This window comes from Sceloporus occidentalis, unplaced genomic scaffold (genome assembly GCF_023333645.1).
Source record: "Sceloporus occidentalis isolate IW3139 unplaced genomic scaffold, rSceOcc1.0.p SCAF_22, whole genome shotgun sequence".
Classification (NCBI taxonomy): domain Eukaryota; kingdom Metazoa; phylum Chordata; class Lepidosauria; order Squamata; family Phrynosomatidae; genus Sceloporus; species Sceloporus occidentalis.
Genome location: NW_028317002.1, coordinates 7,128,454 through 7,154,901, shown reverse-complemented (window position 1 = coordinate 7,154,901; position 26,448 = coordinate 7,128,454). Strand labels below are relative to the sequence as shown.

The following is a 26,448-nucleotide window of genomic DNA, read 5'->3' as shown; positions in this document are numbered from 1 at the left end:
GTCAGACAATGCTCAGAGACATTGCAAAAAACACAAGAGTTACATCTCAGACTCTACAGGCCTTAGCATTTTAAATGCTAAAGTTCATGACAGTACAACCAAATACAACATATCAGCACAAAAACCTCATACCGATTGTCAAGCACGGTGGTGGAGGGGTGATGATTTCGGCTTGTTTTGCAGCTGACCATGCACTCCTCTTTATACCAAATTATTCAAGAGTCAAATATGAAGATATCTGTCCGACGGCTAAAACATGGCCAAAATTGGGTCATGCAACAGGACGCCATGCACACCAGAAAATCTACAACATAATGGCTGAAAAAGAAGAGAATCAAGGTGTTGCAATGGCCCAATCAAAGTCCAGACCTCAACCCGATTGAAATGCTGTGATGGGACCTTAAGAGAGCTGTGCATTAACAAATGCCTGCAAACCTCAATGAACTGAAGCAACGTTGCAGAATAGAGTGGGCCAAAATTCTTCCACAGCAACATGAGAGACGGATAACGTCATACAGAAAATGATTACTTTACATTATTGCTGCAAAGGTGGTTCTATAAGCTATTGAATCATAAGGTTTTTTCACTCATGGCTTCTCCATTTTGGCTTCATTTTTGTTGAATAAATAATGACATGGTGTAATATGTCATGTGTGTACTTTCTTTATCACATGACTGTATATATATATATATTTTTTTTTATATATATAAATATTTATATATATACTCTGCTGTTGTTAGGTTTCAGATTCCATGTGGAGAATACATTGAGTGCTTCAGACATGTCTATCCATGGGACAAGAAAAAAGCAGCCAAAGACTTTCAAAGTTAAGGTTATAAGGATGGATGCTGAAATGGAATTAAATTGTGAGGTATGTTTTTAATTATTATTGTATTTCTTAATTGTGATAAATAGTAAAGAGCAGGAATAATATACAACTGTTTGGCAGAAACTGATATGCATTTTGTTGGTTAATGTTTTTAATCATCACCCCCCCCCAGTAACTAACACACACACATGTTTATACACAAACTCTCACACTTACACATACCTACAAACTCATGCTAACACACATATACTTACACGCATGCACTCTTAATTAACACAACAACATGTCCACTTAAACTGCTTAAAATTTAATTGACATCTACAGAGGCCTCGGTATGGTTCCTTCTGGATAGGTATATAGAGTGTTCAATGTTATTTTGAGCAAATAGGTGGAAAATAAATCTCTACATGATATTAAACCATTACATGTTCCAGCTATGCACAGAGATCAGTAAGCAAAGCTAGCTCATTATTGTGCAATGATCTTGTTTATCTTTCCGGAACGTTCTATGTATGACGATGTTTTACTCTCACTTGTTTCACAATGAACAAGTCATAACAGGAACCGTGGAGATAGATTTATTCAATTTTATCTGCTAAATTGGCAAGGCCCTGGAGCCACTTTAACATCACAACTGAAATGAACTCATTTTCAAAGGACAGTAATCTCATCCTTTATACATATGCACACCATACCTTAATGTTATAGGCGAAGTAAGAAATTTAGCTATTATATGGAATGCCACCCTAATTCAAATGTAACAATATACGCACACAAGAAGTAGGGTTGGTTAGCGGCCGATATTTGAACATCTCAATTTTTTTTCCCAAAGGTCAAGCCAGTTGCCAGTTGGATACCATGCCAGGCTCTGTAGAGAACCCTTTTGTACAGGGAGAAGGCTGTATCCTGACAGCCTTGTCTGCCCACGGACAGCAGGAGCCATAGCTGGCTCCTAACTGTCACTGTTATATGATAGCTGAGAGGTCCACTTATTGAAGTTCATGGTATGTCCCTTGCAGAATCCATCCATATGCATTTTCCCCACTTAACACCTTTTTTTTTCCAGCGAATGCGTGTCCTGGCACATGATATACTTACCACTAGTCACCTCCAACACTGGCTTGGCAAACATTGCAGGGGGTCTAACTGCTCAGTCCCTCAATGCATTCCCAACGAGGACAAAATAATAATATAAAGTGCATAAGTTGGCTTGAGTGTCTTTTTAATTTGCTTAAGTGCCAAACCTCCATGTATCTGATTAGCCTCATCAGTGCTGGACATTTGTAGTTTGAAGTGTTACCTTTACTATTTGGTTTGGCATATTTGTATTTATATAAATGCATTTCTATAAATAGTTATATTTTTGTCATGATATCATGTGATTGAATGTATGGTTTGCTTTAAACTAGTAATATATGAATAGCTTAACAAGTGACTCAGTAATATTTAAGCCTGTGTCTAAAAGTTGCGCCATTACATTCAAGCTAATGTAGGTTCTGAGGGTTGAATGGGTCACTCTTTTCACTAATCAGTGGATTAACCACATAAACTTGTTTTCTTATGACCTACAGATGAGTTGGAGGGGGAAAGATCTGTTTGATTTGGTTTGTAGGACATTGGTGTTAAAAGAGACATGGTTCTTTGGATTGCAGTTTACAGCAAATGGGATGGATAACTGGCTGAACTTGGATAAGAAGGTAAGAAGTTACTGGGGTTGATTCTGTTTGAATGGTAGTGAAATGGAACATTCTTCTGGAGGCATTGGATATACATTATGAAGGGGAAAACCTGCTGGGTTAGTCCATGGGCAATCATGGGAGATCAGAGGATCTCCCCACCAGCCCTTGGTCTTCACTGCCTGCAAAAGTGGGACAGTAGGGCAGATTGGCGAGGCAGTAGGACAGTGCATGAAAATAGAGATTGTCCAGCTTAAATAGGGAAGGTATACCTCTCTCCTCAGCTCCAATCTGCCCTAGAATTGTCCCCTGAAACATTTTAAGGCTAAAAGTAAAGTAGATTAGAGTTTACCGAATATTTTTTGGATTTTAACTTGTTGCCAACCATTTTGACAAACTACTATATCCAAGACAATGTGGTCATAACAACTACTGGGGTATAATTGGCAGTTCATATTCTTTCCACTAAATGCAGTTAGTACTTCTTGCTCCTTTCCCTGTAAATAGTATAGGTAAAGCCTTTTAAATTGTCATTTGTTTATCTTATTGTTAGGGTCAATATGAAATAAAAAAAAATAAGAAGGGTTGTTTTTCATTGTATATTTGGGAGTGTACTTGCTTTTATATATAAATATACACAGAGTGCGGTAATTGTTTTTTATGCTGTAAACCCTGCATTCACTGCCTGGAAACTGAAAGCATTATGCATACTGGCCTCATAAACAGTACATGTTAAATCCTGGTTTTAAGGACCCACCCATTCTTCATTCCAATGAAATCTGGATTAACGGGAATGAAATATTGCATATAGTCACAGCTGATTTTAGTCTTTCTAGGTTTACCATTCAGAAACGTAGAATAGATTTGCTTAAAATACAGTAGGTTTTCTTGACTTTATAGTGCAGTCCATAAAACTGGGATTGGGATTAACGGGTATTATATCAAAAATAATTTTGCTTCAAACTCTGATTCCATATAACAGATGTCTACAATGCAAGCAATAATTAAGATACTATGAAAATAAATATATATATATATATATATAATGTACAGCTCCCAAATTAAATATACCGCATTTAGTAACCAACTTCAATAAATACAATCATCTGTATTTTTTGTAGGAAACTGATCGGATTTATTAAATTAAATCAAGGGATCATATTTACTTATATCATGTCAACACATTCACGAAAGGAGAGGGAAATATATATATACTTGGAGTTGCCAACCTTAGACACGTACTTCATTGTAGTTCGCTATTCCCTTTATTGATTATTACGTGTACTCTCTTTTTCCAACAGATTTTACACCAGGAAGTTCCAAAGGAAGATCCAATAAAGTTACGCTTTTTGGCAAAGTTTTATCCTGAAAATGTGTCAGAAGAGCTAGTGCAGGAAATCACTCAGCATCTCTTTTTCTTGCAGGTCAGTCATTAGCTCAGGCATCTACTTGTGTATTTCTTGGCAGGTTTTTATTGTGATAAGTGAGACGGTTCAGTATTCCTTTGGAATACCCTATCCTGGCTTATCATCCCCTCCATTTATCTTTAGTCATTCAAAAAAGTCCCTCAAGACCCACTTCTTCAGAAAGAACAATCCACCGACAGGTTGACTCCCCTCTTTACTCCCAACCAATGTTCCATCTAATTTTTCTTAGTTGGCGTGCGCAGAAAATTTCTCTTGTGCAAAAATTTTCCCAGAGACAAAATTATGTGCGCACAATATCCGCACCGCATAAAGTATAAAAAAAAAATATATATATTTTTTTTTTATTGGGAAAAACTGTTGTGCGCACAATTTTTGGACGTGTGCGCTCTCTAAAAATGCTATGTGCGCGCGCACAAGCGCACAGCTTAGAGGGAACACTGCTCCCAACCTACCACTGCTGTACCTTTTTCAAAGCCCCACTCCTGCTGTCTCCCAACACACTACTCCTTAGGCTGCTTGGACGTATGTACAGCTACTACTAATAATAATGTAAAACGAAAGGTATTCCCAGCATCCACACATTGCAGAGTGTTTCAAAGTGAATTATATATGACCTATTAGACTCTGTACCAAGCAAGACTGCAAATAGCCAGAATGGGGTGTAGCTGGCTTTGTTTCTGAAATCATCCACTAGGAAAAATGCAATGGGAGTGAATGGACGCATATCGACAAATGCACACATTCTCATAGATCTGATGTAAATACAGAATTAATGATGCATTGTGAGTATACGGAAACATGGCATGGCTTATTCCCAAACGTCAGCATCTAGCCATTGGGCTGCATTTTTTCAATAAAGAACTCAACCCAAAATAGGGATCACTGGAACAAATTCAGTTTATTTTACTGAAAAAGGGGCATATCTGCTCCTCTAAAATCAGCCCTTTTCTTGTGATCGTTGTAGAGAAAATTGTGTGAAGGATGGAGATTTTCACTTATAGCTCATGTCTTAATTTAGTAAAAGACAGTTTGAATATACACATAAAGTCACGTTATTGGCATGCTGTATATCTGTGGACGAAGCACAGCGTGCATAGTATTCCCTGATTCTATGATCTATCTATTGCTGAAAGGGCAATCATGTAATCATGGTCAGTCTAAGCACACTGGGCCAGGCGCTACTCAGCCTACTTTTTTTTTAAATTACATTACTGATATTATTATAAATATTAAATACCGGTATATCTAATAGGTAAAGAAAGTACACATACTGTACATTATATTATTTTGTTTGACATGGCAAAGCGTTATTATCATTCCCAGAGCTGAGGACCAGCAGACAGATTGAGACTTGCTGTAAGGAGGAGCGTGTCACATTATAGCTGCAAGCGGAAGGCTTGCCCAGACAAAGTGTAGGAGGAAGCTTGGAATCAGATTCAGTTATGGGTGTTACTTTTAATGACTTGCATGAGGGAAATTTTGCAGTTTTTTTATACAAATTGTGTGTGTGTGAAAGAGAGCGAGAGACCGTCGAGTACACATTGCTGCTGATTGCTGATGATTTTCATTCCATTCAATTTTACAATAATTACAACATAATTGTGTATTATAATGAAATTGGATATACATAGAATATATAATAGGAATGAGAAAAGTATACAAAACAAGTGTATTTTTTACGTATGTACTTATGTTTGTATGTAAGCTGTTGGCTAGGGCTTGATTGCATGTACAAGTGTAAGCCATAGATGCCCTTCTCGCGCATTTATGCATTAGATGCTTGACACTCATAGCTGTATGCTACAAAGAAGGTGCTTAACCCCTTAATGACCGGGCTCATTTTTCGTTTTGTACCCTGTGGGACCGAGGCTGTTTTAATACTTTTGTGGTGCTTGTGTTCAGCTATAATTTTCTCCTCACCCATTTAGTGTACCCACATAAGTTATATATTGTTTTTTTCAGGACAAGATGGGCTTTCTTCAGATACCATTATTTTGATCGTATCATCTTATTTACTATAAAAAAAATAAAAAAAACATGGTGAAAAATTGAAAAAAAACACATTTTATGACTTTTATTTGAAAAATCTTTTACTCACCTAAAAAAGCAAGTAAAAAAACTAGCTAAATAGATTCTACTACTTGTCCTGAGTTTAGAAATACCCAATGTTTTTATGTTTTTTTGCTGTTTTTTGTAAGTTATAGGGCAATAAGTACAAGCAGCGTTTTATGATTTCCAAACCTTTTTTAACAAATCTGGTCATTCTGCCTCCATCTCCTCTTTGGAACATCTTTGAAGCCGGTTAACTCAATTTAACCCATTCAAACCATATATTTTTGAAAACTAGACACCCCAGGGTATTCCAAATGCTGTTATTTTAACCTTTTCCATGCACCAATTATACAACTACACTTTGTCAAACTTTGTAATAGTAATTTTTTTTCACACAAATTGTACTTTAGTTATAGATATACAGGTCCTGGTATATGCCACTGTCAAACAACACCCCAATGTGTGTTCAGGAACATCTCCTGAGTGCAGTGATACCCGACATGCATGGATTTGTCGTGTTGTTTGAGATTTAAAATGCCACATTTGGGAAGTGCGCTTTTTTTGTCCATTTTGGAAAGTCTGTACCTATGCCCTATCTTTGAGCTCAGCCACTCCAATTTACCCCATCAGCCATTTTTTTTTATATTAGACACCCCTTGGGTATTTGAAGTGCTTTTATTTTAACTCTTTGTTGAGATTTTTGAGAAATTTTAGCACTTGCTCAAAATAATAAACTTTATTTTTTATTTATTTTTTTTTAATACTTTTTTTTTACACATTTTGCTGGATGGTTCATCTAGTGACATCACTGCATAATTATTTTTAAATGTTAGCACTTTTAATTTTTTCCATATTTTTTTTTCTTTTTATATTTTACTAATCACATTGTGATTAGAAAGCTGGGCTCCATTGACTTGCATGGTTGAATGCAGTACCTGTATTCAACCTGCAAGTGGAGCCAGAGTTCTCTAGACCATCTAGCGAACTTTAAAAACTTGTTTGTTCCTTTTACAGGGCGGCCGCCATCTTGTTGATGGCGAAGAACACCGGCAGCTGCGGCTGTGACCGCTCTCCGGAGCGGTCACAGCCCACCCAGAGGTAAGTGTTTGGTGTCGCTGGATGCCTCCTGATCGAGGCATTCCAGCGACACCATTTAAGTTTAGGAGGCGATCGTTGATCGCCTCCTAAACGCTTTTAAAACGGGCGTCCGCCGCCATACAATGTATAGCGGTTGTTGACGCCTCGGGGAGGGGCCAGACATGGCCCCCGATGCCGATCTCGGCGTTACTGAATGCCTCGACATCGAGGCATTACAGTAACGCCGTTTAAGCGAAGAAAGTGATCGTTGATCACTTTCTAAGCTTATTTTACTTTTTGACGGTTCAGGACCGTCAAAGGTCATTTAGTGACCTTCATGTCATGACGGTCCTGAACCGGCAAAGGTCGCGAAGGGGTTAAAGCTAACAAAACCTAATATGTTGTATAGACTGCTCTGTCTATTTGTCAAATTATGGATTCCTTTGTTGTCCAGTAAGGGGTTCAATTAATGCTTTTCCTTGCCATCGTGGAGTCGGTTGCATGGTCTGCTTAGCTGCTGCTGGCCAAGACATATTTTTACTTCCTCCACTGGGCCATCTCCCTTCCTTAAGACTTGAATATAAGGACCCAAGCGATGTTCCCTCATTCACATATGCCTGCTGTTTCCAACATAGCTTTAAGCACAGCATGAACAAAGCGGCATAACTTGTCAGGGGAGGGCTGGCAAAGAGGTCAGGCCTGGGCTTTTCTGATTTAAAGATTTGGTGCCACTGCCTAAAATTTGTGTTTTGCTTGTAGATCGCTCCGGAATGATTTACGTCATGTCTCGTGGCATCCCACCTAGGGTCTTATATTTATTCCAGATGATCCCAGTCCTGATCCCTACAGGGTTCTTCAAGTTTCTGAGAGCCATGACCACTAGTTTCATTTGGGGGGGTAGTAGACCTAGGTTAAGAAACTCACTGCTGACATGCCAAGACAAAAGGGGGTTGGACTTGCCAGACTTCCACAAGTACTTCTCGGCATCTCATATGCAGAGAACGATGGAGTATGAGTACCGGCCTGTGGATAAAGATGGAGCAATTGCTGGTAAACTTTACCCTCCGGGGCAGCTTGAGGTTCCGTTCCGACGCCAATAGACAGACAACCATCCTGAACCCTTTTGTGTGGGCTTCTCTGGGGATTTGGAGATCCAGAGGGGTTGGAGATATGATTTCTTACTTCACTTCCCCATTACTGCCCCTTGCCAGAAACCTGTACTTTGAACCTGGGATGGAGAGGGGATACCTGGACTTCCTGGAGGTCCCCGAGCTAGTCAGGGCCTCACTTGTGTGGGGGGAATGGGAGTCCTTCCCCTGGAGTGGCTTCTGCCGCCGAGACAAATCAGTGGCTTGCTTCACTTCAAGTATTTACAAGTTACGCATCTGTCTTCATTGCCTGGGAAGCATCAGCTTACAGGCTTTGAACGACTTTGCCTGCAGGCATCTCCCTGCTGTACCAGTTACTTCTGGACAAAAATTATGATGCACCTCCTGTGTTCATGGGTAGCTGGGAGAGGATGCTCAGAGAGAGGAACTACAATCTTACTCACAAGTGCTTGGTTGCCTCAGGGATCCAAGTATACAAAATACTCAACTTGTGGTATACCATGCCAGATCAGGTCAGCAGGATGGACCCTGGGCTGGACCCGGCCTGCTGGGGATGTATTATGGGGATGGGAACCTTCCTTCATATTTGGTGGGAATGCAACTTGATTCAACCATCAGACAGTGGAGAGGGTGACAGCCTCTCTTTTGCCCTGAGTGTTATTCTGCTCCATAACGTGGAGAGGTCTTTGTCCTCCTATAAACGGCCCCTTAAAGTGCTTTATCCCTGTGCACTGAGGCGGCCAACTATACAGTCATTCAGAGACTGGGTTGAGAGTCATAGAGGAGCCGATCCACATCGCAACAGATGACATGCTGAAGTACACTGCAACCTGGTTCTTTTGGCTGGCATTCACATCCTCCAATGAGCTTAGAGTGCTATTGAGGCAAACAACTCCTATCCCGGTGGGGGGGAATCACCTCTTTTTCTTACAAGTCAAGGTTAGGGTAGATTATAGCTGTTTGGCTCGCCTCTCTACCAAGCCTTGCAGCCGTCTTTGAATTTTTTTGTGTGAGTTTTGCCCCTACCAACTCTCACTATAACTTACAGGCCAAGGAACACCCAAACTGCTATATGTTTGGGAAGGGGCTGAATTTCCCCATATGAGGTGGTTTTGCAGGTCAGAGGGGTGATTCATTATGCTACTTCCTTATGCACATGCTCCAAGAAGAAAACATTTTCAATATCCCGCCCTAGAGTATGTAGACATTCTGTGATTTTTTGTTATCATTATTATTGTGGGTTCTCTTTTATTTTTTATCCCCTTGTCTGATACCACAGTCTATTGTTTGCTTGTTGTAAAATCCCCAGTAAAATTTGTATTACTTGTAAGTCCACCTACAGCTACCACAGGACTGGGTATGATGTAAACAGAGTTTCTAAAAAAATATATTAATATAATGCTATATAGGATTTAGACAAGCGAAAGGGAACAGGCATAATTCTAGCCCCACTCATGGTAATTCTTCTTGACATATTTTCTTGCCTATTTCTGTACATGTACAACTCTTTTTATGTCTAAACTCCATCTGCAAGTTTTCTAGATTTTTCTTCATATCCAGAGTAGCTCCTAACTACTTTGAAGCAGTTGTGTAACTAGTAACCACAGTGCCCCTGTGCAACAATTGCCACGGCCCCACAACTTCACAAGCACCATGTGCCACATTTACCCCCAAAGAGCATGTCTGTGCCATAACAGCTTGTCAGTTCTATCTTTTTTCCCCAAACAGCCTGTCTTTGCCATCTTTGTCTCCATACAGCTTTCCAGTTCCATATTTTTCCCCAAACAGCCTACATGTGCCATATTTGCCCCAAACAGCCTGTCTGTACCAAAGATCCTGCCTGTGCCAGCGCCACAGAGGTAAGGTGTGAGCCGACGCGACCCCAGCTTGCAGGCCTGTGCGAGAGGACAAGTGGTCGCAGGTGTCCCCAGGGCACCTAGAGTGGCGGTTCTCCTACATGGCAGGCTTGGTGGCAGTTGCCACCCCTGTGAACATGGTTGTTACGCCACCACTTTGAAGGTCATGATGTAGTTTTATGACTGCACTCCTGACATTCTCTTTGGTGTGTTATAATTAGGCTATTTCGTATTTACAAATGTCACTAATAGTTAAAAGAATTAATATAGAATTAATATAGAGCGGATTAGATTGTTGGTGTGTGATAATAATCATGTTTTTTTATTAAATCAACTCTAAAAGACAAATTTGGGAATTGCTGAACATATGGTTTTATCAGTTTTCATATCTACATTTCAGGTTAAAAAGCAAATTTTGGATGAAGAAATCCATTGCTCTCCTGAAGCATCTGTCCTGTTGGCATCGTATGCGGTCCAAGCAAAGGTGAGCTTCAATCCGGGTGAGAACTCATGTTTTCCCAAATCCTGTCCACGCTCCTTTTAAGTCTGTTGGGAGCTGAAGAATAACAATGGTCCCCTGGATACCAGCTGCCACATTGAAATGTAAAATTATATATTTTTTCAATTAATTAATTACCTGTTTTTGTGATTTAGCTTGGACCTTTCCCTTTTGGACCATGGTTGACTCTTGTTAATAACTTTTTTTATCTGTGAATAATAGTCTTTTAATTCTGTTGTGATCTTTATGAATAGGGTTCATATACATATCTACAATAAATTATATACAAGATAAAGTGATACACTGCACCTTTTACTTTACAGTATGGTGACTACAACCCTAATATTCACAAGCCTGGCTTTCTTTCTCACGATGAACTGTTGCCCAAACGTGTAAGTATAAACTGTAACTCATGCCACCTTAAGACAAAAAGGACAAAAAAGCACTGAAGCCTGACAACATAGGGCACTTGTCTAAACAAAACTTAGAATACCTGCATTTTTTTTAAGTGGGAAAGAATGTCTTTAATTTTAAAATAAAATAAACGATTAAATTGTTTCTTTAAGATTTTTCTAAAGGTATCTCTATATTACCTCACCGAAATGAAATGGGTACTATATATAAATGTATGCTTTTTTCCCAGTAAACATTTATGCTGTTGTGCACAAATACAATGCCACCCACAAATATTGGCACCATTGGTTAATATGAGCAGAGAAGGCTGTGAAAAATAGTTTTTAACGTTTTGATTTTTTCTTTAAACATTCCACAAAAATACTGGCATCCCTATGAACTCACACAAGAAAACTGTAGTTGAAGTATATTCCCAGTGATATTTTACATTTTTTTACACCTGGGTGCCTAGGAACAGGAAATTGTTCAGTGGATAAGACCAAGGAATATAGCTGTGATGTATGGCAAAAGGTTGTTGAGCTTTACAAAATGGCAAATGACAATAAGAAAATAGCATTGAAAATGCCTATTTCTCACATCAGAGCAATAACTAGGAAGTTTTAGTCAACTGGAAATGTTATGAATTAACCTGGAAGAGGACATGTGTCTATATTGTCATTGCATTATAATGCACTGTGAAGAGGATGGCTTGAGAGGCCAAAACATCTCCAAACATCACAGCTGGAGAATTGCAGAAGTTAATTGCTTCTTGTGGTCAGAAAGCCTCCAAAACTACAAACCAAAATAGAGCCTTTTGACAAAAAACACCAGAGGTGGGTTTGGTGTACACAAAGAGGTAGCCATATGGAAAAGCACCTCATGGCCATGGTTAAATATGGTGGTGGCACTTTAATGTTTTGAGGGTGTTTTTCTGCCGGAGGAACTGGACATTTTCGGTGGAATACATGGTGTCATAGATATCAACAGATATTTAATGAACACCTGACTGTCTCTGGCAGAAAGTTTAAAATTGGCCATGGTTGGATCTTCCAGTGATCCAAAACATACATTAAAATCAACAAAAAAATGAACAGACCATAAAATCAAGGTCCTCCCTTGGCCATCTTAGTCACCTGACTTGAACCCAATAGAAAACCTGTGGGGTGAAAGGAAGAGGAGAGTCCACAAGTGTAGACCTCGAAATATGAAGGATCTGGAGAGATTCTGTGTGGAGGAATGGTCTCAGATCCCTTGCCATGTATTTTCCAATTTCAGACATTATAGGAGAAACTCAGAGCTTTTATCTTGGCAAAGGGACACAAATATGTATCATATATATAATTTTTTTGCATATATCAGTCTATATCCAAATATCAGTGTAGAGGACAATATGATCTGTATTGGTTCATGTATCCTCTATAGAATGATTAATCATCATAGCCTAAAATAACAAATCAAAAGGAGTGCCATGGAGTAATTGCAATGTATCCATTTTGGTGCATCATTTCTTGAGAATAAAACTACTCTGTACATAAGTAAACAGTTTCATAATGATACCTTATATTTTGGTGCATGTCTTACTTAGTTTTTTCTCAGTGTTGGTCTCTGGGAATTCACCATCATTTATTGTATTATTTTTTGGCAATTCTGGCAATTCAAATCTAGAAACATAAAATTTCAGGTCATATAAGAACCATTCAACCTAGTTATTTATGACGTAAAAACTTCAAACCAGATTTGATCTTTAAATGAGAAAAAATAAAAAAGGTAATTTGCAGAACCAAAATGTTTTTCTGGGTAGCCACTGGGTATCCACCGGCAGCATTTTAATAATACGTGCTTGCATATTGGGTATGCCAAGCAGCCACTTGGGAGGCGCTAGTCAAATTGTGAAGCACAGCTGTAGAAAAGGGCCATACAAGACACCTACAGATGAAAAGACTGAGGACAGTAAAAGGAATCATCAGAATTATCTAATAGTCATGTGATAGGAACAAATGTAAGTAGGAACAAGCGCAGGGAGTAGAATCATCAGAAGTGAGTAACTTCATGGAGGAGAAATTTGACGGTTCGTCACATCACCTCTTTGATGTCTTTAATGTAGGGGGTAGAAAATAGTATTGTTACATCCATGACATGATTGCAGACAATTTAAGACATATACGTAAAAATAAAAAAAGCTTTTCCCTTACATAGCAATTTATAATATATGAGATGTGTATGAATATAGGATTGTTCGGTTAGTATTAAAAACAAATCTGGCTTTATAATGAGTATGAGTTAATTTAGCACTCCGGAGACAATGTTTTGATGATTCACTGCATCTTTAATGCGTGTGTGGCTTTACTTTTCTAGGTGCTCCAACAGTATCAGATGACTTCAGAAATGTGGCAGGATAAAATAACAGCATGGTATGCTGAACACAGAGGAATTGCAAGGTATTCATTGTGCATTGCATGTGTGCAAATCATCTCACAATACTGGATTGAGGTCCCACACCATGGTCCAGATTTCATGTAGAGATAGGGAGGCTTCCATTTGCCTAAATATAGATTTTGAAAATTATACACACACAGTTGAGGAATAGAACCCCAATAATACACATAACATAACAAGCGCTTTCCCCAAGTGAAGTTGTTGTACCCCTGGCCTAAAGGATGTTCATACCCTTTGGTATAAAGACGTTTAGAGGAATCCATATGTAGAGCAACAGGTGCACACTGCAAACCTACGATGCATTCATTGTCCTATAGTAAAAGTAACATGGTCAGCATCTTTTTGTTTTCCAAAAATGGTAACCCTAATCCCAAGACATACTGTTCTGTGCAGAGAAAATTGAGCCGTTTTTGTGTTTTATTTGGGGCAAATCGCAGACACAACCCATTGCGTTTATATGCTTAGGATTAAAGGCTTTCTAGGAAAGGGCAACAGATGATCAGGGGTGGCTGTAAACAGTCATGAAATGTGCAAAATGAACGTTACTTTTAAGCCCTTCTTCTTTGTCTCCAGTAGCGAACACCAAAACATTCTCTAGCATTATGGACAACCCTGCGGATTTGATTGGAATAGACAATACTATTCCTTCTGGCACAAACAAAACAGACTTTGAGCGTTTACGATGGGACCACCGTCATCATAATGTGGGGAGGTTGTGATGTGATGCCTGAGTTTTGTCAAATGCCTGCATCACTACCACATTCTGTCCCAGCCTCACCGGTAAAATGTCAGCAACTATGGGTTGTCAGCAATCATAGGTTTATTTTACCAGATTAAGCAATCAAGCTAACCGATTTAGATTTTCCTCAAGTGTAACAAGGATTCAAAACTCTTCAAAAATCTTTAAATGCGCTAACTAATATGTGCTAGCTTAATACATATCAAAACAATAGCAGTTCTACAAAATATACGGTGTATTCCTCATTCACCTTTTCTATTTATTTTATTAACTTTTTAGAGATGAGGCAGAAATGAACTATTTGAAAATAGCACAAGATTTGGATATGTTTGGGATGAACTACTTTCCTATAACGGTAAGTTAATACATTTATTGACTAGTTATCAAGGTGACTCTATGACCTTGATATGACTCTATCATTCATGCTCCAGGTAGCGCAATGCAGCAGTAGGGCTACAGGAAGCATGAATGCCCAAAAGAGTGTTGGCTCCCTGCTTTGAGGCAGAGGAGCTGCCTAGCTCTATATCTGCCACCCTAATGGGTCTAGGGCACAGTACACCGCTGGCAAGGTGACCACATGGGAGCTGGCATTGAAGCATATGCTTCAAAAGTAAGATAATACATCACTTTGTCACAGAGGCGTATATAGGGTATGGCAGCCATGGCACGTGCCATGGGCGCCATCTCAAGGGGGGCGCCGGTGAGCGGCTTTTAAATGCCGCTCACCGGCATTTTTTTAAATTTTTTTTTGATGCGGAGGAGAGAGAGGGGCGCCTAGCAACCGCTCGGCGCCCCTCATTCTCCTCCACGAGCCCTCTACCCCCGTCCCGGTGCCGGCATTTCATGCAGAGCGCCGCAATATGCCGGCATATTGCGGCGCTCTGCAAGAAATACCAGCACCAGCGAGCGGCTTTTAAACACTGATGCGGAGGAGAGAGAGGGGCGCCTAGCAACCGCATCGTCCTCCCGTCGCTGGACTTCAAGGTGAGAGAGAAGGGGGGGGAGAGAGGGGTTAAAAAGTGATAAGGGAGGGAGGGAGTTAAAAAGTGATGAGGGAGGGAGTTAAAAAGTGATGAGGAAGGGAGGGAGTTAAAAAGTGATGAGGGAGGGAGGGAGGGAGTTAAAAAGTGATGAGGGAGTTAAAAAGTGATGAGGGAGGGAGGGGGTTAAAAAGTGATGAGGGAGGGAGGGGGTTAAAAAGTGATAAGGGGTGGAGGGAGGGGGTTAAAAAGTGATAAGGGAGAGGGGGTAGATATAAGTAAAGAGTGTGCATTAATGTGTGGATGCATTGAGTGAATGAGGGAGAGCATGAGTTAATGTGTGGATGAGTTGTCTGAATTAAAGTGTGAATTAGTAAAGTGTTTGTGTATCATAGATGTATAATTGTGGAAGGGCAAAGATGGCACTAGCAGGAGGTTTGAGCCTTGGGGACCAAGATGGCACATGCAGGGTGTATATGGGACAAAGATGGCACTGGCCGGACTGTTTGGGGACAAAGTTGACTTGTGCTGGGCTATTTGGCGACAAAGATTGCAAATTTTATGTGTGTAATCTGGGCGCTGGCCAGGTTCTATGTGGGCAGTGTGGACGCCAGGGCTGGCTTTGGGGTGTGCAACCTGTGATCTATGTCTGTAATTTAGGGGTTTTAAATATACCTTTAATGCCGTGTTTTTATTTGAATTCCAATTGATCTTTACCTGCAAAGCTGGGTTTTTGTGTTATTCTGTAGATCCATATCTGCTATGCTATGTTTCCATACATTATTTATGTGTACCTGCAAATACAGGGTTAATATGTCTTATTCAGTTGATCTATACCTGCGATGCTACGTTTCATATTATTATTGTATACCTGCAAATACAGGACTTGTATGTCTGATTCTGTTTATTTGATATATATACCTTCAGTGCTGAGATCACAAGTGAATTTCAATTGATCTGGGTTTGTGTGTTGATCTATACCCGCTATCGGCAGCAGGGACTAATATATATATATATATATAGGCAGCAGGGGCTAGTAAATGGGTTTTAGATATTTGGACAGGGGCGCAATTTCAGTGCTTGCCATAGGCGCTATTTTAGTAGATACGCCTCTGCTTTGTCATATGAAAAAAATGTTCTTTACCTTCGATCCGAGGCTAATAAGGTGTAAGCTGGTAAGGATGCACACAAATGTTTTCTACCAAACAAAATCTTTTTGATGTATTGCCTTGTGGTAAATCCCCCCATAATGTCTTAAGTGGTAAAACAACTTTAAATAATTTAGATAGTTATGTTGGAAATATAAACTGTATGTGGTTTCCGTTGAAGACTTTTTTTTTTCAATTTTTCAGCATGCTAAAAATTATGCAGACATTCTCCTCGGGGTAAATGCAAAAGGAATTCATATCTACAGCAGAAATAACAAAATCTCACCAATAAAATCATTCAAATGGGGCGAAATTAGCAACATTTCTTCCAGTGAGAAGAAAGTGAGTATAATATAATATAATATAATATGTATTAATTACATTAATAATATTGTTGTAGGCCTTACATATTCTCAGAGACAGATTAAAAAGCACACTTTGTATTGAACTCATTTATAATATCTAAGACAGGTTTTAGTTATCAATACAGAATAAAACATAGATAGGTAAGTTCACTGAAAGTCTAGTAGACGTGATGGCAGTCAAAAAGCCTTTGCAAGTTATTAGTTGGAACAAATGTCCACAATACAGTGAGACTAAGTTAAATGAAAAACATATTATTGTTTATTTTTCTGTGCTATATGATTTTCTGATTTCATTTACTTGAAGTAGACACAAAAGTCACCATATACTGTGTTATCGTTTCAGCTAAAAATTACTCCAATTGACAAAAAAGAGGAAGTGTTCAAGTTCTACTCATCAGAACATAAAGTCAATAAACTGGTATGATGAAGTAAAATGTAACACTATAGAAGATATCGAAACAACATGCCATATTTCATTTGTTTCTGGACTAAAGTAGACCTCTTATCAACAACTATTTAGGTGGCAATTGCATTTCTTCAAGGATGTATAATATTCTTCATTTACAAGAACCACTTGCTTATAAGTGGGCTACACGCACACACACACACACACATATATATATATATCATACATTGAATTTTGTGCATAAAGCGCAGTCCATCAGCAGCGATGTTTAGTTCTATTCTTTTTTTAACATATAATTTCATTTACACACTTGCTAGGCAGTTGCTTAACACAATGTATCGATTCCATGCCATACCGTTTCTAGTGCTACCAGATAAATTTTTTTATGTCAGGCAAACCGGGGGAAGATTGCCTTGTTGGATGACTGGGCTCACATGGGCTGGTTGGGGAGATCACCGTTCTCTTTTGTAACTGGCCCAATTACGTTACAGTTTGGCTTACCTGGTCCAGCCTCCATACAACTTTTACTAAGCACAGCATGTCATTAAGACGCTGAGCACTAGAATATGATGTCATATCACATAGAGAACAGCGGACATGTAGGTAAGCAGTTAGAAGGCGGGGTAGGGGGAAAAGCGCCAGGGAGGCTAGTCCTGATCTAGCACACCCCAACAAGTTTGCCCGGTTGGCAGATGAGGGGGATGTTAGTTCAGAGTTAGCAGTACTGCAGCAAGTCACTGCCTCTGACCACCAGAGGGGTGTCTGCTCCAGTAAGGAGGGAAGGAGGAGCGCAGGGCAGGCCAGACAGGTGCTGGTAGTGGGGGACTCAATTATTAGGGGGACAGACAGGGCGATCTGTCACAAAGACCGGGATCGCCGAACAGTGTGTTGTCTGCCTGGCGCTCGCGTTCGGCACATCGCGGATCGGGTTGACAGATTACTGGGGGGGGCTGGAGAAGACCCAGCAGTCATGGTGCACATTGGCACCAATGACAAAGTGAGAGGTAGGCGGAGTGTCCTTAAAAATGATTTCAGGGACTTAGGTAGCAAGCTTAAGGCAAGGACCTCCAAGGTAGTATTTTCTGAAATATTACCTGTACCACGTGCCACACCAGAGAGGCAGCGGGAGATTAGGGAGCTAAACAAGTGGCTCAGAAGCTGGTGTAGGAAGGAGGGGTTTGGGTTCATGGAGAACTGGGCCGACTTCTCTGTCGGATACAGGCTCTACGGTAGGGACGGGCTGCACCTCAATGGGGAGGGTGCAGCTGTGCTCGGGGAGAAGATGGCCAGAAGGGTGGAGGAGTGTTTAAACTAGGTAAAGGGGGGGAGGGAAACTACAATATAGAAGGGGAAGATAGTGTAGATAGAAAGCTGGGGCTTATAAATGTACCTGGGGGTGGAGCGGAGGGAGGGGTTAGAATAGTCAATAGGGATAGGCTTCATAGGGAAAAAAACCATACACCTCTAAATTGTATGCTTACTAATGCCAGAAGTCTGACCAATAAAACTGACGAACTGGAGTTAATAATGTCTGAAGAAAACTATGACATAGTGGGTATAACAGAGACATGGTTGGATGATAGCTATGACTGGGCGGTTAACATACAGGGTTATAGTCTATTCAGGAAGGATCGAAAAAAACGAAAAGGGGGAGGAGTTTGCCTTTATGTAAAGTCCAGCCTAAAGGCCACACTGCGGGAGAATATATGTGAGGGAAATGATAATGTGGAGTCATTATGGGTAGAAATATATGGAAAGAAAAATAATAAAATACTGATCGGGGTTTGCTATAAGCCACCAAATATAATGGAAGCAGCAGAAGATCAATTATTAAAGCAAATAAACAAGGCAGCAAATCACAATGAGGTGGTTATTATGGGGGACTTTAACTATCCCGACATAAACTGGGAAACAGAGACCTGTGAATCTCATAAAGGAAACCGGTTTCTGACTATAAGTAAGGATAATTATCTGTCCCAAATGGTACAGGACCCGACCAGAGGGGGCGCCCTACTGGACTTAATATTAACCAACAGACCTGACAGAGTAACTAATGTGCAGGTCAGGGGGCATCTAGGAAATAGTGATCACAATATGATACATTATAACTTGTCCTTCAATAAGGGAACTCTTAGAGGAGCCACAAGAACCATGAACTTTAGGAAGGCAAAGTTTGATCAACTAAGAGAAGCCCTTAACACTGTAAATTGGGAAAATGTCCTCAAAAACAAGAGTACAGACACTCAATGGGAGATTTTTAAGGATATCTTAAATTCTCACTGTGAAAGGTACATACCGTATGGGAATAAAAGAGTCAGGAACAAGAGAAAACCAATGTGGATAAATAAAAATGTAAAGGGGGTAATAAATGGCAAAAAAAAGGCATTTAAGCTACTAAAACAGGAAGGCAGTGAAGAAGCACTAAAAAGCTATCGGGAAAAAAATAAAATATGTAAAAATCAGATAAAAGCAGCAAAAGTGGAGACAGAAAGACTCATTGCCAAAGAGAGTAAGACAAACCCCAAAATGTTCTTTAACTATATAAATAGTAAAAAGGTTAAAAATGAAAGCGTTGGCCCCTTAAAAAGTAATGAGGGAGAAGTTATAGACGGGGATCAGGAAAAAGCTAATCTATTAAATATATTTTTCTCTGCTGTATTCACAGAGGAAAATGAAATGCCAGGTAATATACAGCAGGATGAGATAACTGCCCCAGTACATGTCGCCTGTCTAACCCAGGAAGAAGTGCAGTGCCGCCTAAAAAAAATCAAAATAGACAAATCACCAGGTCCAGATGGCATTCACCCCCGCGTTCTAAGGGAGTTAAGTAATGTAATAGACAGACCCCTATTTCTAATATTCAAGGACTCTATAGTGACAGGGTCTGTTCCCCAGGACTGGCGCATAGCAAATGTTGTGCCAATATTCAAAAAGGGGACAAAAAGTGACCCGGGGAATTATAGGCCTGTTAGTTTAACTTCTGTTGTGTGTAAACTGTTTGAGGGTTTCCTAAGAGATGCTATTTTGGAGTATCTCAATGAAAATAAGTGTATGACTCCATATCAGCATGGGTTTACAAGGAATCGGTCCTGTCAAACTAACCTGATCAGCTTTTATGAGGAGGTGAGCTCAAGACTGGATCGGGGTGAATCGCTGGATGTCGTATATCTTGATTTTTCCAAAGCATTTGATACGGTGCCACATAAAAGGCTGGTACATAAAATGAGAATGCTTGGGCTGGGGGAGAATGTGTGTATGTGGGTAAGTAACTGGCTCAGTGATAGGAAACAGAGGGTGGTTATTAATGGTACATACTCTGAGTGGGTTACTGTTGCTAGTGGGGTACCACAGGGGTCAGTTTTGGGTCCTATTCTTTTTAATATATTTATTAATGACCTTGTAGAGGGATTGTATAGTAAAGTATCAATCTTTGCAGACGATACTAAGCTCTGTAACGTGGTTAACACAATAGAGGACAGTGCACGATTACAAATGGATCTGCATAGGTTGGAGGCTTGGGCTGGGATGTGGCAGATGAGGTTCAACACAGATAAATGTAAGGTTATGCACATGGGGAAGAAAAATCCAGGCTGGGAATATGTATTAAATGGGAAAACACTGGGGACGACTGACATGGAAAAGGACTTAGGAGTTTTAGTTAACAGTAAATTTACCTGTAGCGACCAGTGTCAGGCAGCTGCTGCTAAGGCAAATAAAATCATGGGGTGCATCAAAAGGGGCATAGATGCCCACGACAAGGAAATAATTCTACCACTGTACAAATCACTAGTCAGACCACACATGGAATACTGTGTACAGTACTGGGCACCAGTGTACAAGAAAGATATAGTGGAGCTGGAGAGGGTTCAAAGACGGGCAACCAGAGTAATAAGGGGAATGGGAGGACTACAGTACCCAGAAAGATTATCACAATTAGGGTTATTTAGTTTGGAAAAAAGACGGCTTAGGGGGGATTTAATAACTATGTATAAATATATAAGGGGACAGTACAGAGATCACTCCCAGGACCTATTTATACCCAGGACTGTATCTATAACAAGGGGACATCCTCTACGGTTGGAGGAAAGAAGGTTTCTACACCAGCACAGACGGGGGTTCTTTACAGTAAGAGCGGTGAGATTATGGAACTCTCTGCCAGAGGAAGTGGTTATGGCAAACTCAATAAAAGAGTTCAAAAGGAGCCTGGACGTGTTTCTTGAAAGCAATAATATTACAAGTTATGGATATTAGATTAATAGGGACAGAACGTTGATCCAGGGATTTATTCTGATTGCCATATTTGGAGTCGGGAAGGAATTTTCCCCCTGGTATGGGGCAATTGGCATCTGCTTCATAAGGGTTTTTTGCCTTCCTCTGGATCAACACAGTAGGGACACAATATGTATATAGGTTGAACTTGATGGACTTTGGTCTTTTTTCAACCTTATGAACTATGTTACTATGTTACTATGTTACTGGGTGGCTTATCCTCAGCCAAAATACACTGACAGTGTACTTTAATCAATACCGTAGGAGTGTATGTATAAGAGGCAAAACCATCCATCCAGTTAGAGTTTAAACATTTTATATGTAATTGGAAAAAATTGTTTGAAATTGTCTCCTCCGTTATGTGTGTGTTCAGTCTATAATTAGTTTAGTGTACTGTAGTTTATTATTGTAATCTAATAATATTGGTTTATTTTAAACTTATATTTATCACAGCTGTTACGGCATTGCGAGTTCTACAGTTATCCATCATGCATCGTTTTCTTTATTCAGATTCTTCATCTCTGTATTGGTAACCATAACTTGTTTCTAAATAAAAGAAAAGTGGATTCTATTGAAATTCAACAGATGAAAGCCCAGGCCAAGGAAGAGAAGGCAAGGAAGAAGGTAACTCAACAACTCAACTTCGCAAGGCTTGTGGGTCAAGCATTGTTTTCCTATTAATTCTAACACTATTTCTACTTATCTAACACGATCACATGTGCCACAGTATTGCCTGTTGCAAACTTAGAGGTGTGTAAGAAAAAGACCAGTCATATCTGCTGGATTCTTGGAGGCTGTCAATATATTTTAGGGTTGTATTCTAATTTGTGTTTTTGTGGCCAAGACATCCAAGACAGTTGTAGGTTCTAATTTCCTAGATGGAGCACCAGAGACTGGCAATGGAAAAACATTTGCGGGAAGAAGCAGAGCGAGAGAAACAGGAGCTGGAGACTCGTCTTTTCCAGTTAGAGGATGAAGCCAGGCAGGCCAATGAAGCACTGGTGAGTATACATGATGATAATGAACTAATTTGCAGCTCACACACACACTTTTGCCATTGCACACTGATTGGCTCCTTTATCCCACGCTCTCATTGAAACCCTTCAAACCGTCAACATTATAATTGTTTGGTAATCAGGGAGCTAAGTTTTCTGTCAGTTTTGATGTGTTGGTTGTTTCTGCATTTGATGACTGTTTTCTGACATTGGCCATTTTGACAAACTTTACATACTCACCTGGTTTAGTGCTCAAGTTGTCCTCCTACCTGTCTTTAGGCCAGTTTGGCTTTAACTGAGGTTCTCCACATTCCTGTGGTCATGCTGAAAACTAACTAGCTGTCATAGGTGAGACCCCTTCCAATAACACTGGGGAAGCTAATCCTAGGGTCCTTCTAGAGACTATCATTCCACCTTGCTTTATGTTGTAGCAAATGTGATGTATTGTTCTCTACATAAAGTAGTAGAGGAACTTTCACTGTCATGGGCATGTGTAATAAGTAGAATAAATGCTGTGGACATGGTTACATGGTGCTAATTTGGCCTATACAATGTAATTGCAGCTTTGCTCAAAAGAAGCTGCTGAATTGATGTCAGAAAAAGCTCAAATTGCAGAGGAGGAAGCAAAGCTCTTGGCTCAAGATGCAGTAGATGCAAGGCAGGAGAAGCAGCGTCTAGAGATGGCAGTGCTCAAAAGCAAGGAGGAGATGCGGCAAATGGAGCATAAGATGAGAGATGCTGACCGGATCACAATCAAACTTATCAAAGAGACAGAGAGAAGGTAAAATGTATCTTTCAGCATTCAATTTAACGTTATGATATATAAAAAAAAAAACCCAGCATATGTAACATCACAGTAGCATGTTCACCCATGCCCTCCACCTTAAGCAATAAGATGCATATAGGTAATTTGCTTAAATCTGTTTGGTTGGCAGAGCCAAGGAGGTTGAACGCCTGGAACAGGAACTGCTCAAAGCCAGAGAAGACAAACAGATCACACAGTCGAGGCTCTTGAACTTGGACGCTATAGATCATCCTGTGAGTTAATATGTATACTCTTTTATTCACTGTAAAGCCATACGTTTGCAATCAGGGGGGTTCTATTTGTGGTAGGGCAAGTCAGTTACAGCTCAGCTGAAATAAATAATTAATTCATACTAAGTCTCCGTTGAGAACATTTCTGTTAGTATAGAGACTTTTTAGGTACAACTGTTTTATTTAATATAAAGCTAAAGGGAATGGCATAGTGCCAGTCTATGAAACAGTACTGATATTCCAGAACTAATCACATTTTTGGGCACAGAAATTACATGTGCCCCAAAGAGACACAAAAATAAGACACTTTATAGGAAGAAACTTGTGAAGAATGTAGACAGAACTAGTGTTAAGCCCCATCTGGTTTGTCTGTTTGTCTTTTTAAATGTTTTTTTTTCAAGAAAGTACCTTGTAGAGAATCTTATTTAATTCTTTTTTTAGGTTGCCTCAAAAAGTCCACCACTCGATACTTTGGAAGTAAGTCCCGATTACAGGGTCATACGACAAGATCCATGTGAAACTGATTTCAAACGATTATCCCTCGAGATAGAAAAGGAAAGGTCAGTATTGTATTTGAGGTAGTTCCAAAACCATTTCTCCATGTCTTGTGAACACTGAATCTACCGGTACTTTCTTTATTGGGTCTAACAAATAACAAATATGCCAAAACATATCTATAGAAGGGGTTTTTGTTTTTAACCATTAATATTCCTTTAATGAGTGGCAACTCAAGTGTGATATTTGAGTTTACTGGGATCATTTTAAGCATATGTGAAGATGACTTGATGTATTGCACGCTTTCTGGCCCAGTTAAGCAATAATAGCAATACCTGGAGTAGAACAATTCATCCTTAAATACTAGGTTGGGATTACTGTATATGTTGACTTTTCTGATTTATTTTTATGGTTATAGACTGGACTACCTGGAAAAAAGCAAGCAGCTGGAAAATCAACTAAATGAAATGAAATTAGAAATCCAGGCTTTGAAACAGGAGGACAAAAGTCTAAATGTCCTCTTGTGGAATGGGACCATCAACTCTAAAGTTAACACAGATCATAATGTGAGTGTGTTTACCCTTTTATTATGCATTACAACTTAACTTTTGTTGCACACGTAACACATTTGAAGTTAATATTCTATTGCAGAACTTAGATAGTGGTCACATTACCTTAGCAGCCAATGAAATGGTCCGAGCTGAGCCCCATTTTATTCATAAACCCATTGTTGCTGGTTAAAAACAAACATCAGGGCCCTCCTCACCTGTTGTCTCTGTAAGTCAATTTGTTATGTTACATACTACTTGTTATGTCCTCTCCACTCATTGTACAGCGCTACGGAATTTGATGGCGCTATATAAAACAATAAATAATAATAATAAACATCAGAATAGGATGTCTGATCGAATACATGTGTTAATAAGTAGATACGTATTGATGGGTAAACTAGATGGAACTTCTGGCATAGGAATGAAAATGGAAGAAAGGGGGCATGGGGCTCTTATTTTAATAATAATATAATTATACTTAAATCTCACCTTTTTAAAGGGTACTCCTTGGCAGCAAACAGACGGAACGGAATTCAGCAGTCATCCTGTATATCCTGTGAGTACTGTCCGCAGCTGCCCAGATACAGACAAGAGTTACTACACCACCCAAAGCAGGCCCATGCCCCCAACAATGTTAAGCAGCAGTCTCGGAAGAGGAACTAGTCAAAGCACCAGACAGGTAGCAGTCAGCTTCTTTCCTGTAAAATTATCATGAAAAACTTCAACTATATACATAATATGGGAACATTCAATGTAGAGGGCAATTCAGGCAGCTTCAAATTCAAAGCACATTTGGAAGACATGCCCAAAAAGCACTATCTAGTCTCATCCAAAACACATTAACAGAACACAATGTATCTAAGTATTAAAAAAAAAACTACTACCTCCCAGAACCTGTTTAGTATAATACACTGGGTGGAGAATTGATTATATTTCACGGAGTAAACATTAGCTGCCAATATGAATTACATTTTTTTAATGAAAAAAATGTCCAGAAATTCAGTTTACCTGATATGTTTAGCATTACATTTTCTTTAGATGGGGGTGTATGAATTAGATGCTGTATACATATGAATGAAGAGGACAGAACGGCTGCTTGTTACTTGGTGAGTAACTATATCAAAAACAATGATTTATGGAATAAAAATAGGATAGGATGTCACAAAATGATCTTTTATTAATATAGCGCCAACCATTTATGCAGTGCTTCTTACAATACATATATTCAAGGGGAATGACAAAATTAGAATTGACAGACCAAGACAAGCCAAAAGATTAGGTAAAGAGGGCCCTGCACACAAGCTTACAAGGTAAATCAAACGTATTTGAGATTTCAGAAACAATGGAAATGCAGGTAGATCTCCTCTTCATGTCTTTCTCACTCTGATGACCCGTGAGATTTGGTGTGTAAAGGAATTACCTATGACCTATCTTGCAGAGGCAATTAAATGATAAACTACAACAAAGATAGGTGGGATAGTTGGGTTGTATGTTAAGCATTAACACCACATTTAATATCTCCTTAGCTATTTCCTAAAGAGAGGGCGGTTTTCATGGGTATGCCCTTGTAATCCATGGCCTTGTTAAATACCTTTACATTTTAGTTTCTAATTCTAATCATATAGCCTCCTTCCTGTCTCCCCTCCACTGTCTTCTTGAAAGTTTTTTATATTGTTGTCATATATCAGATTGGGTCTGTATCACTGTACACAAAGCTCTAAGGATTATATTCTATTGGATTCATTTCTTGTAATAGAACACCAGTTTTGCCATGCTATTTAATTGATATTTTGAAATAGAAACATAGAATTTGACAGCAGAGAAGAACCATTCAGCCCATCTAGTCTGCCCATATTTAACCTCTACCAATTCTGCTCGGAGACTTTTCTACTCTGCCACCCTCTCAGTAAAGTATCACTAAATGCAATGACATTAAAGTTAGGTAATAAACCTAGCCCTAGGTGCGGACTGACCAGTGATATAACTTGTTGTTTTCCTATAGTGGTGTTGCTACAGCTCAACAATTAGAACTTTCTGTTAACTACAATAGAGGTTTTTTGCCGTCTCATGATGGCAATTCCAGCCCATAACAAGGCGTGGTTTATATCAG

General features: G+C 39.5%; 1 protein-coding gene across 1 annotated transcript; it reads left to right on the top strand.

Annotated features, from left to right (window-relative positions):
• Positions 1-782: 782 nt before the first annotated feature.
• Positions 783-24,528, top strand: LOC149300937 (merlin-like). Its single transcript, XM_089484483.1, has 16 exons — positions 783-872; positions 2,402-2,527; positions 3,808-3,930; positions 10,428-10,511; positions 10,850-10,918; positions 13,275-13,357; positions 14,374-14,449; positions 16,427-16,564; positions 16,931-17,005; positions 21,773-21,886; positions 22,141-22,263; positions 22,821-23,038; positions 23,193-23,295; positions 23,734-23,852; positions 24,206-24,353; positions 24,439-24,528. Exons 1-16 carry the CDS (start codon positions 783-785, stop codon positions 24,526-24,528), a joined length of 1,779 nt encoding a protein of 592 aa, XP_089340609.1.
• The last annotated feature ends 1,920 nt before the right edge of the window (positions 24,529-26,448 follow it).

What these genes read in the sequence shown, in the direction of transcription:
- LOC149300937 (XM_089484483.1), top strand. Translation starts at nt 783, where the DNA reads ATGTCTATCCATGGGACAAGAAAAAAGCAGCCAAAGACTTTCAAAGTT. An exon ending in GAACACAGAGGAATTGCAAG is followed by an intron (nt 13,358 to 14,373) that starts GTATTCATTGTG and finishes TTAACTTTTTAG; the next exon opens with AGATGAGGCAGAAATGAACT. An exon ending in TGGACGCTATAGATCATCCT is followed by an intron (nt 23,296 to 23,733) that starts GTGAGTTAATAT and finishes TTCTTTTTTTAG; the next exon opens with GTTGCCTCAAAAAGTCCACC.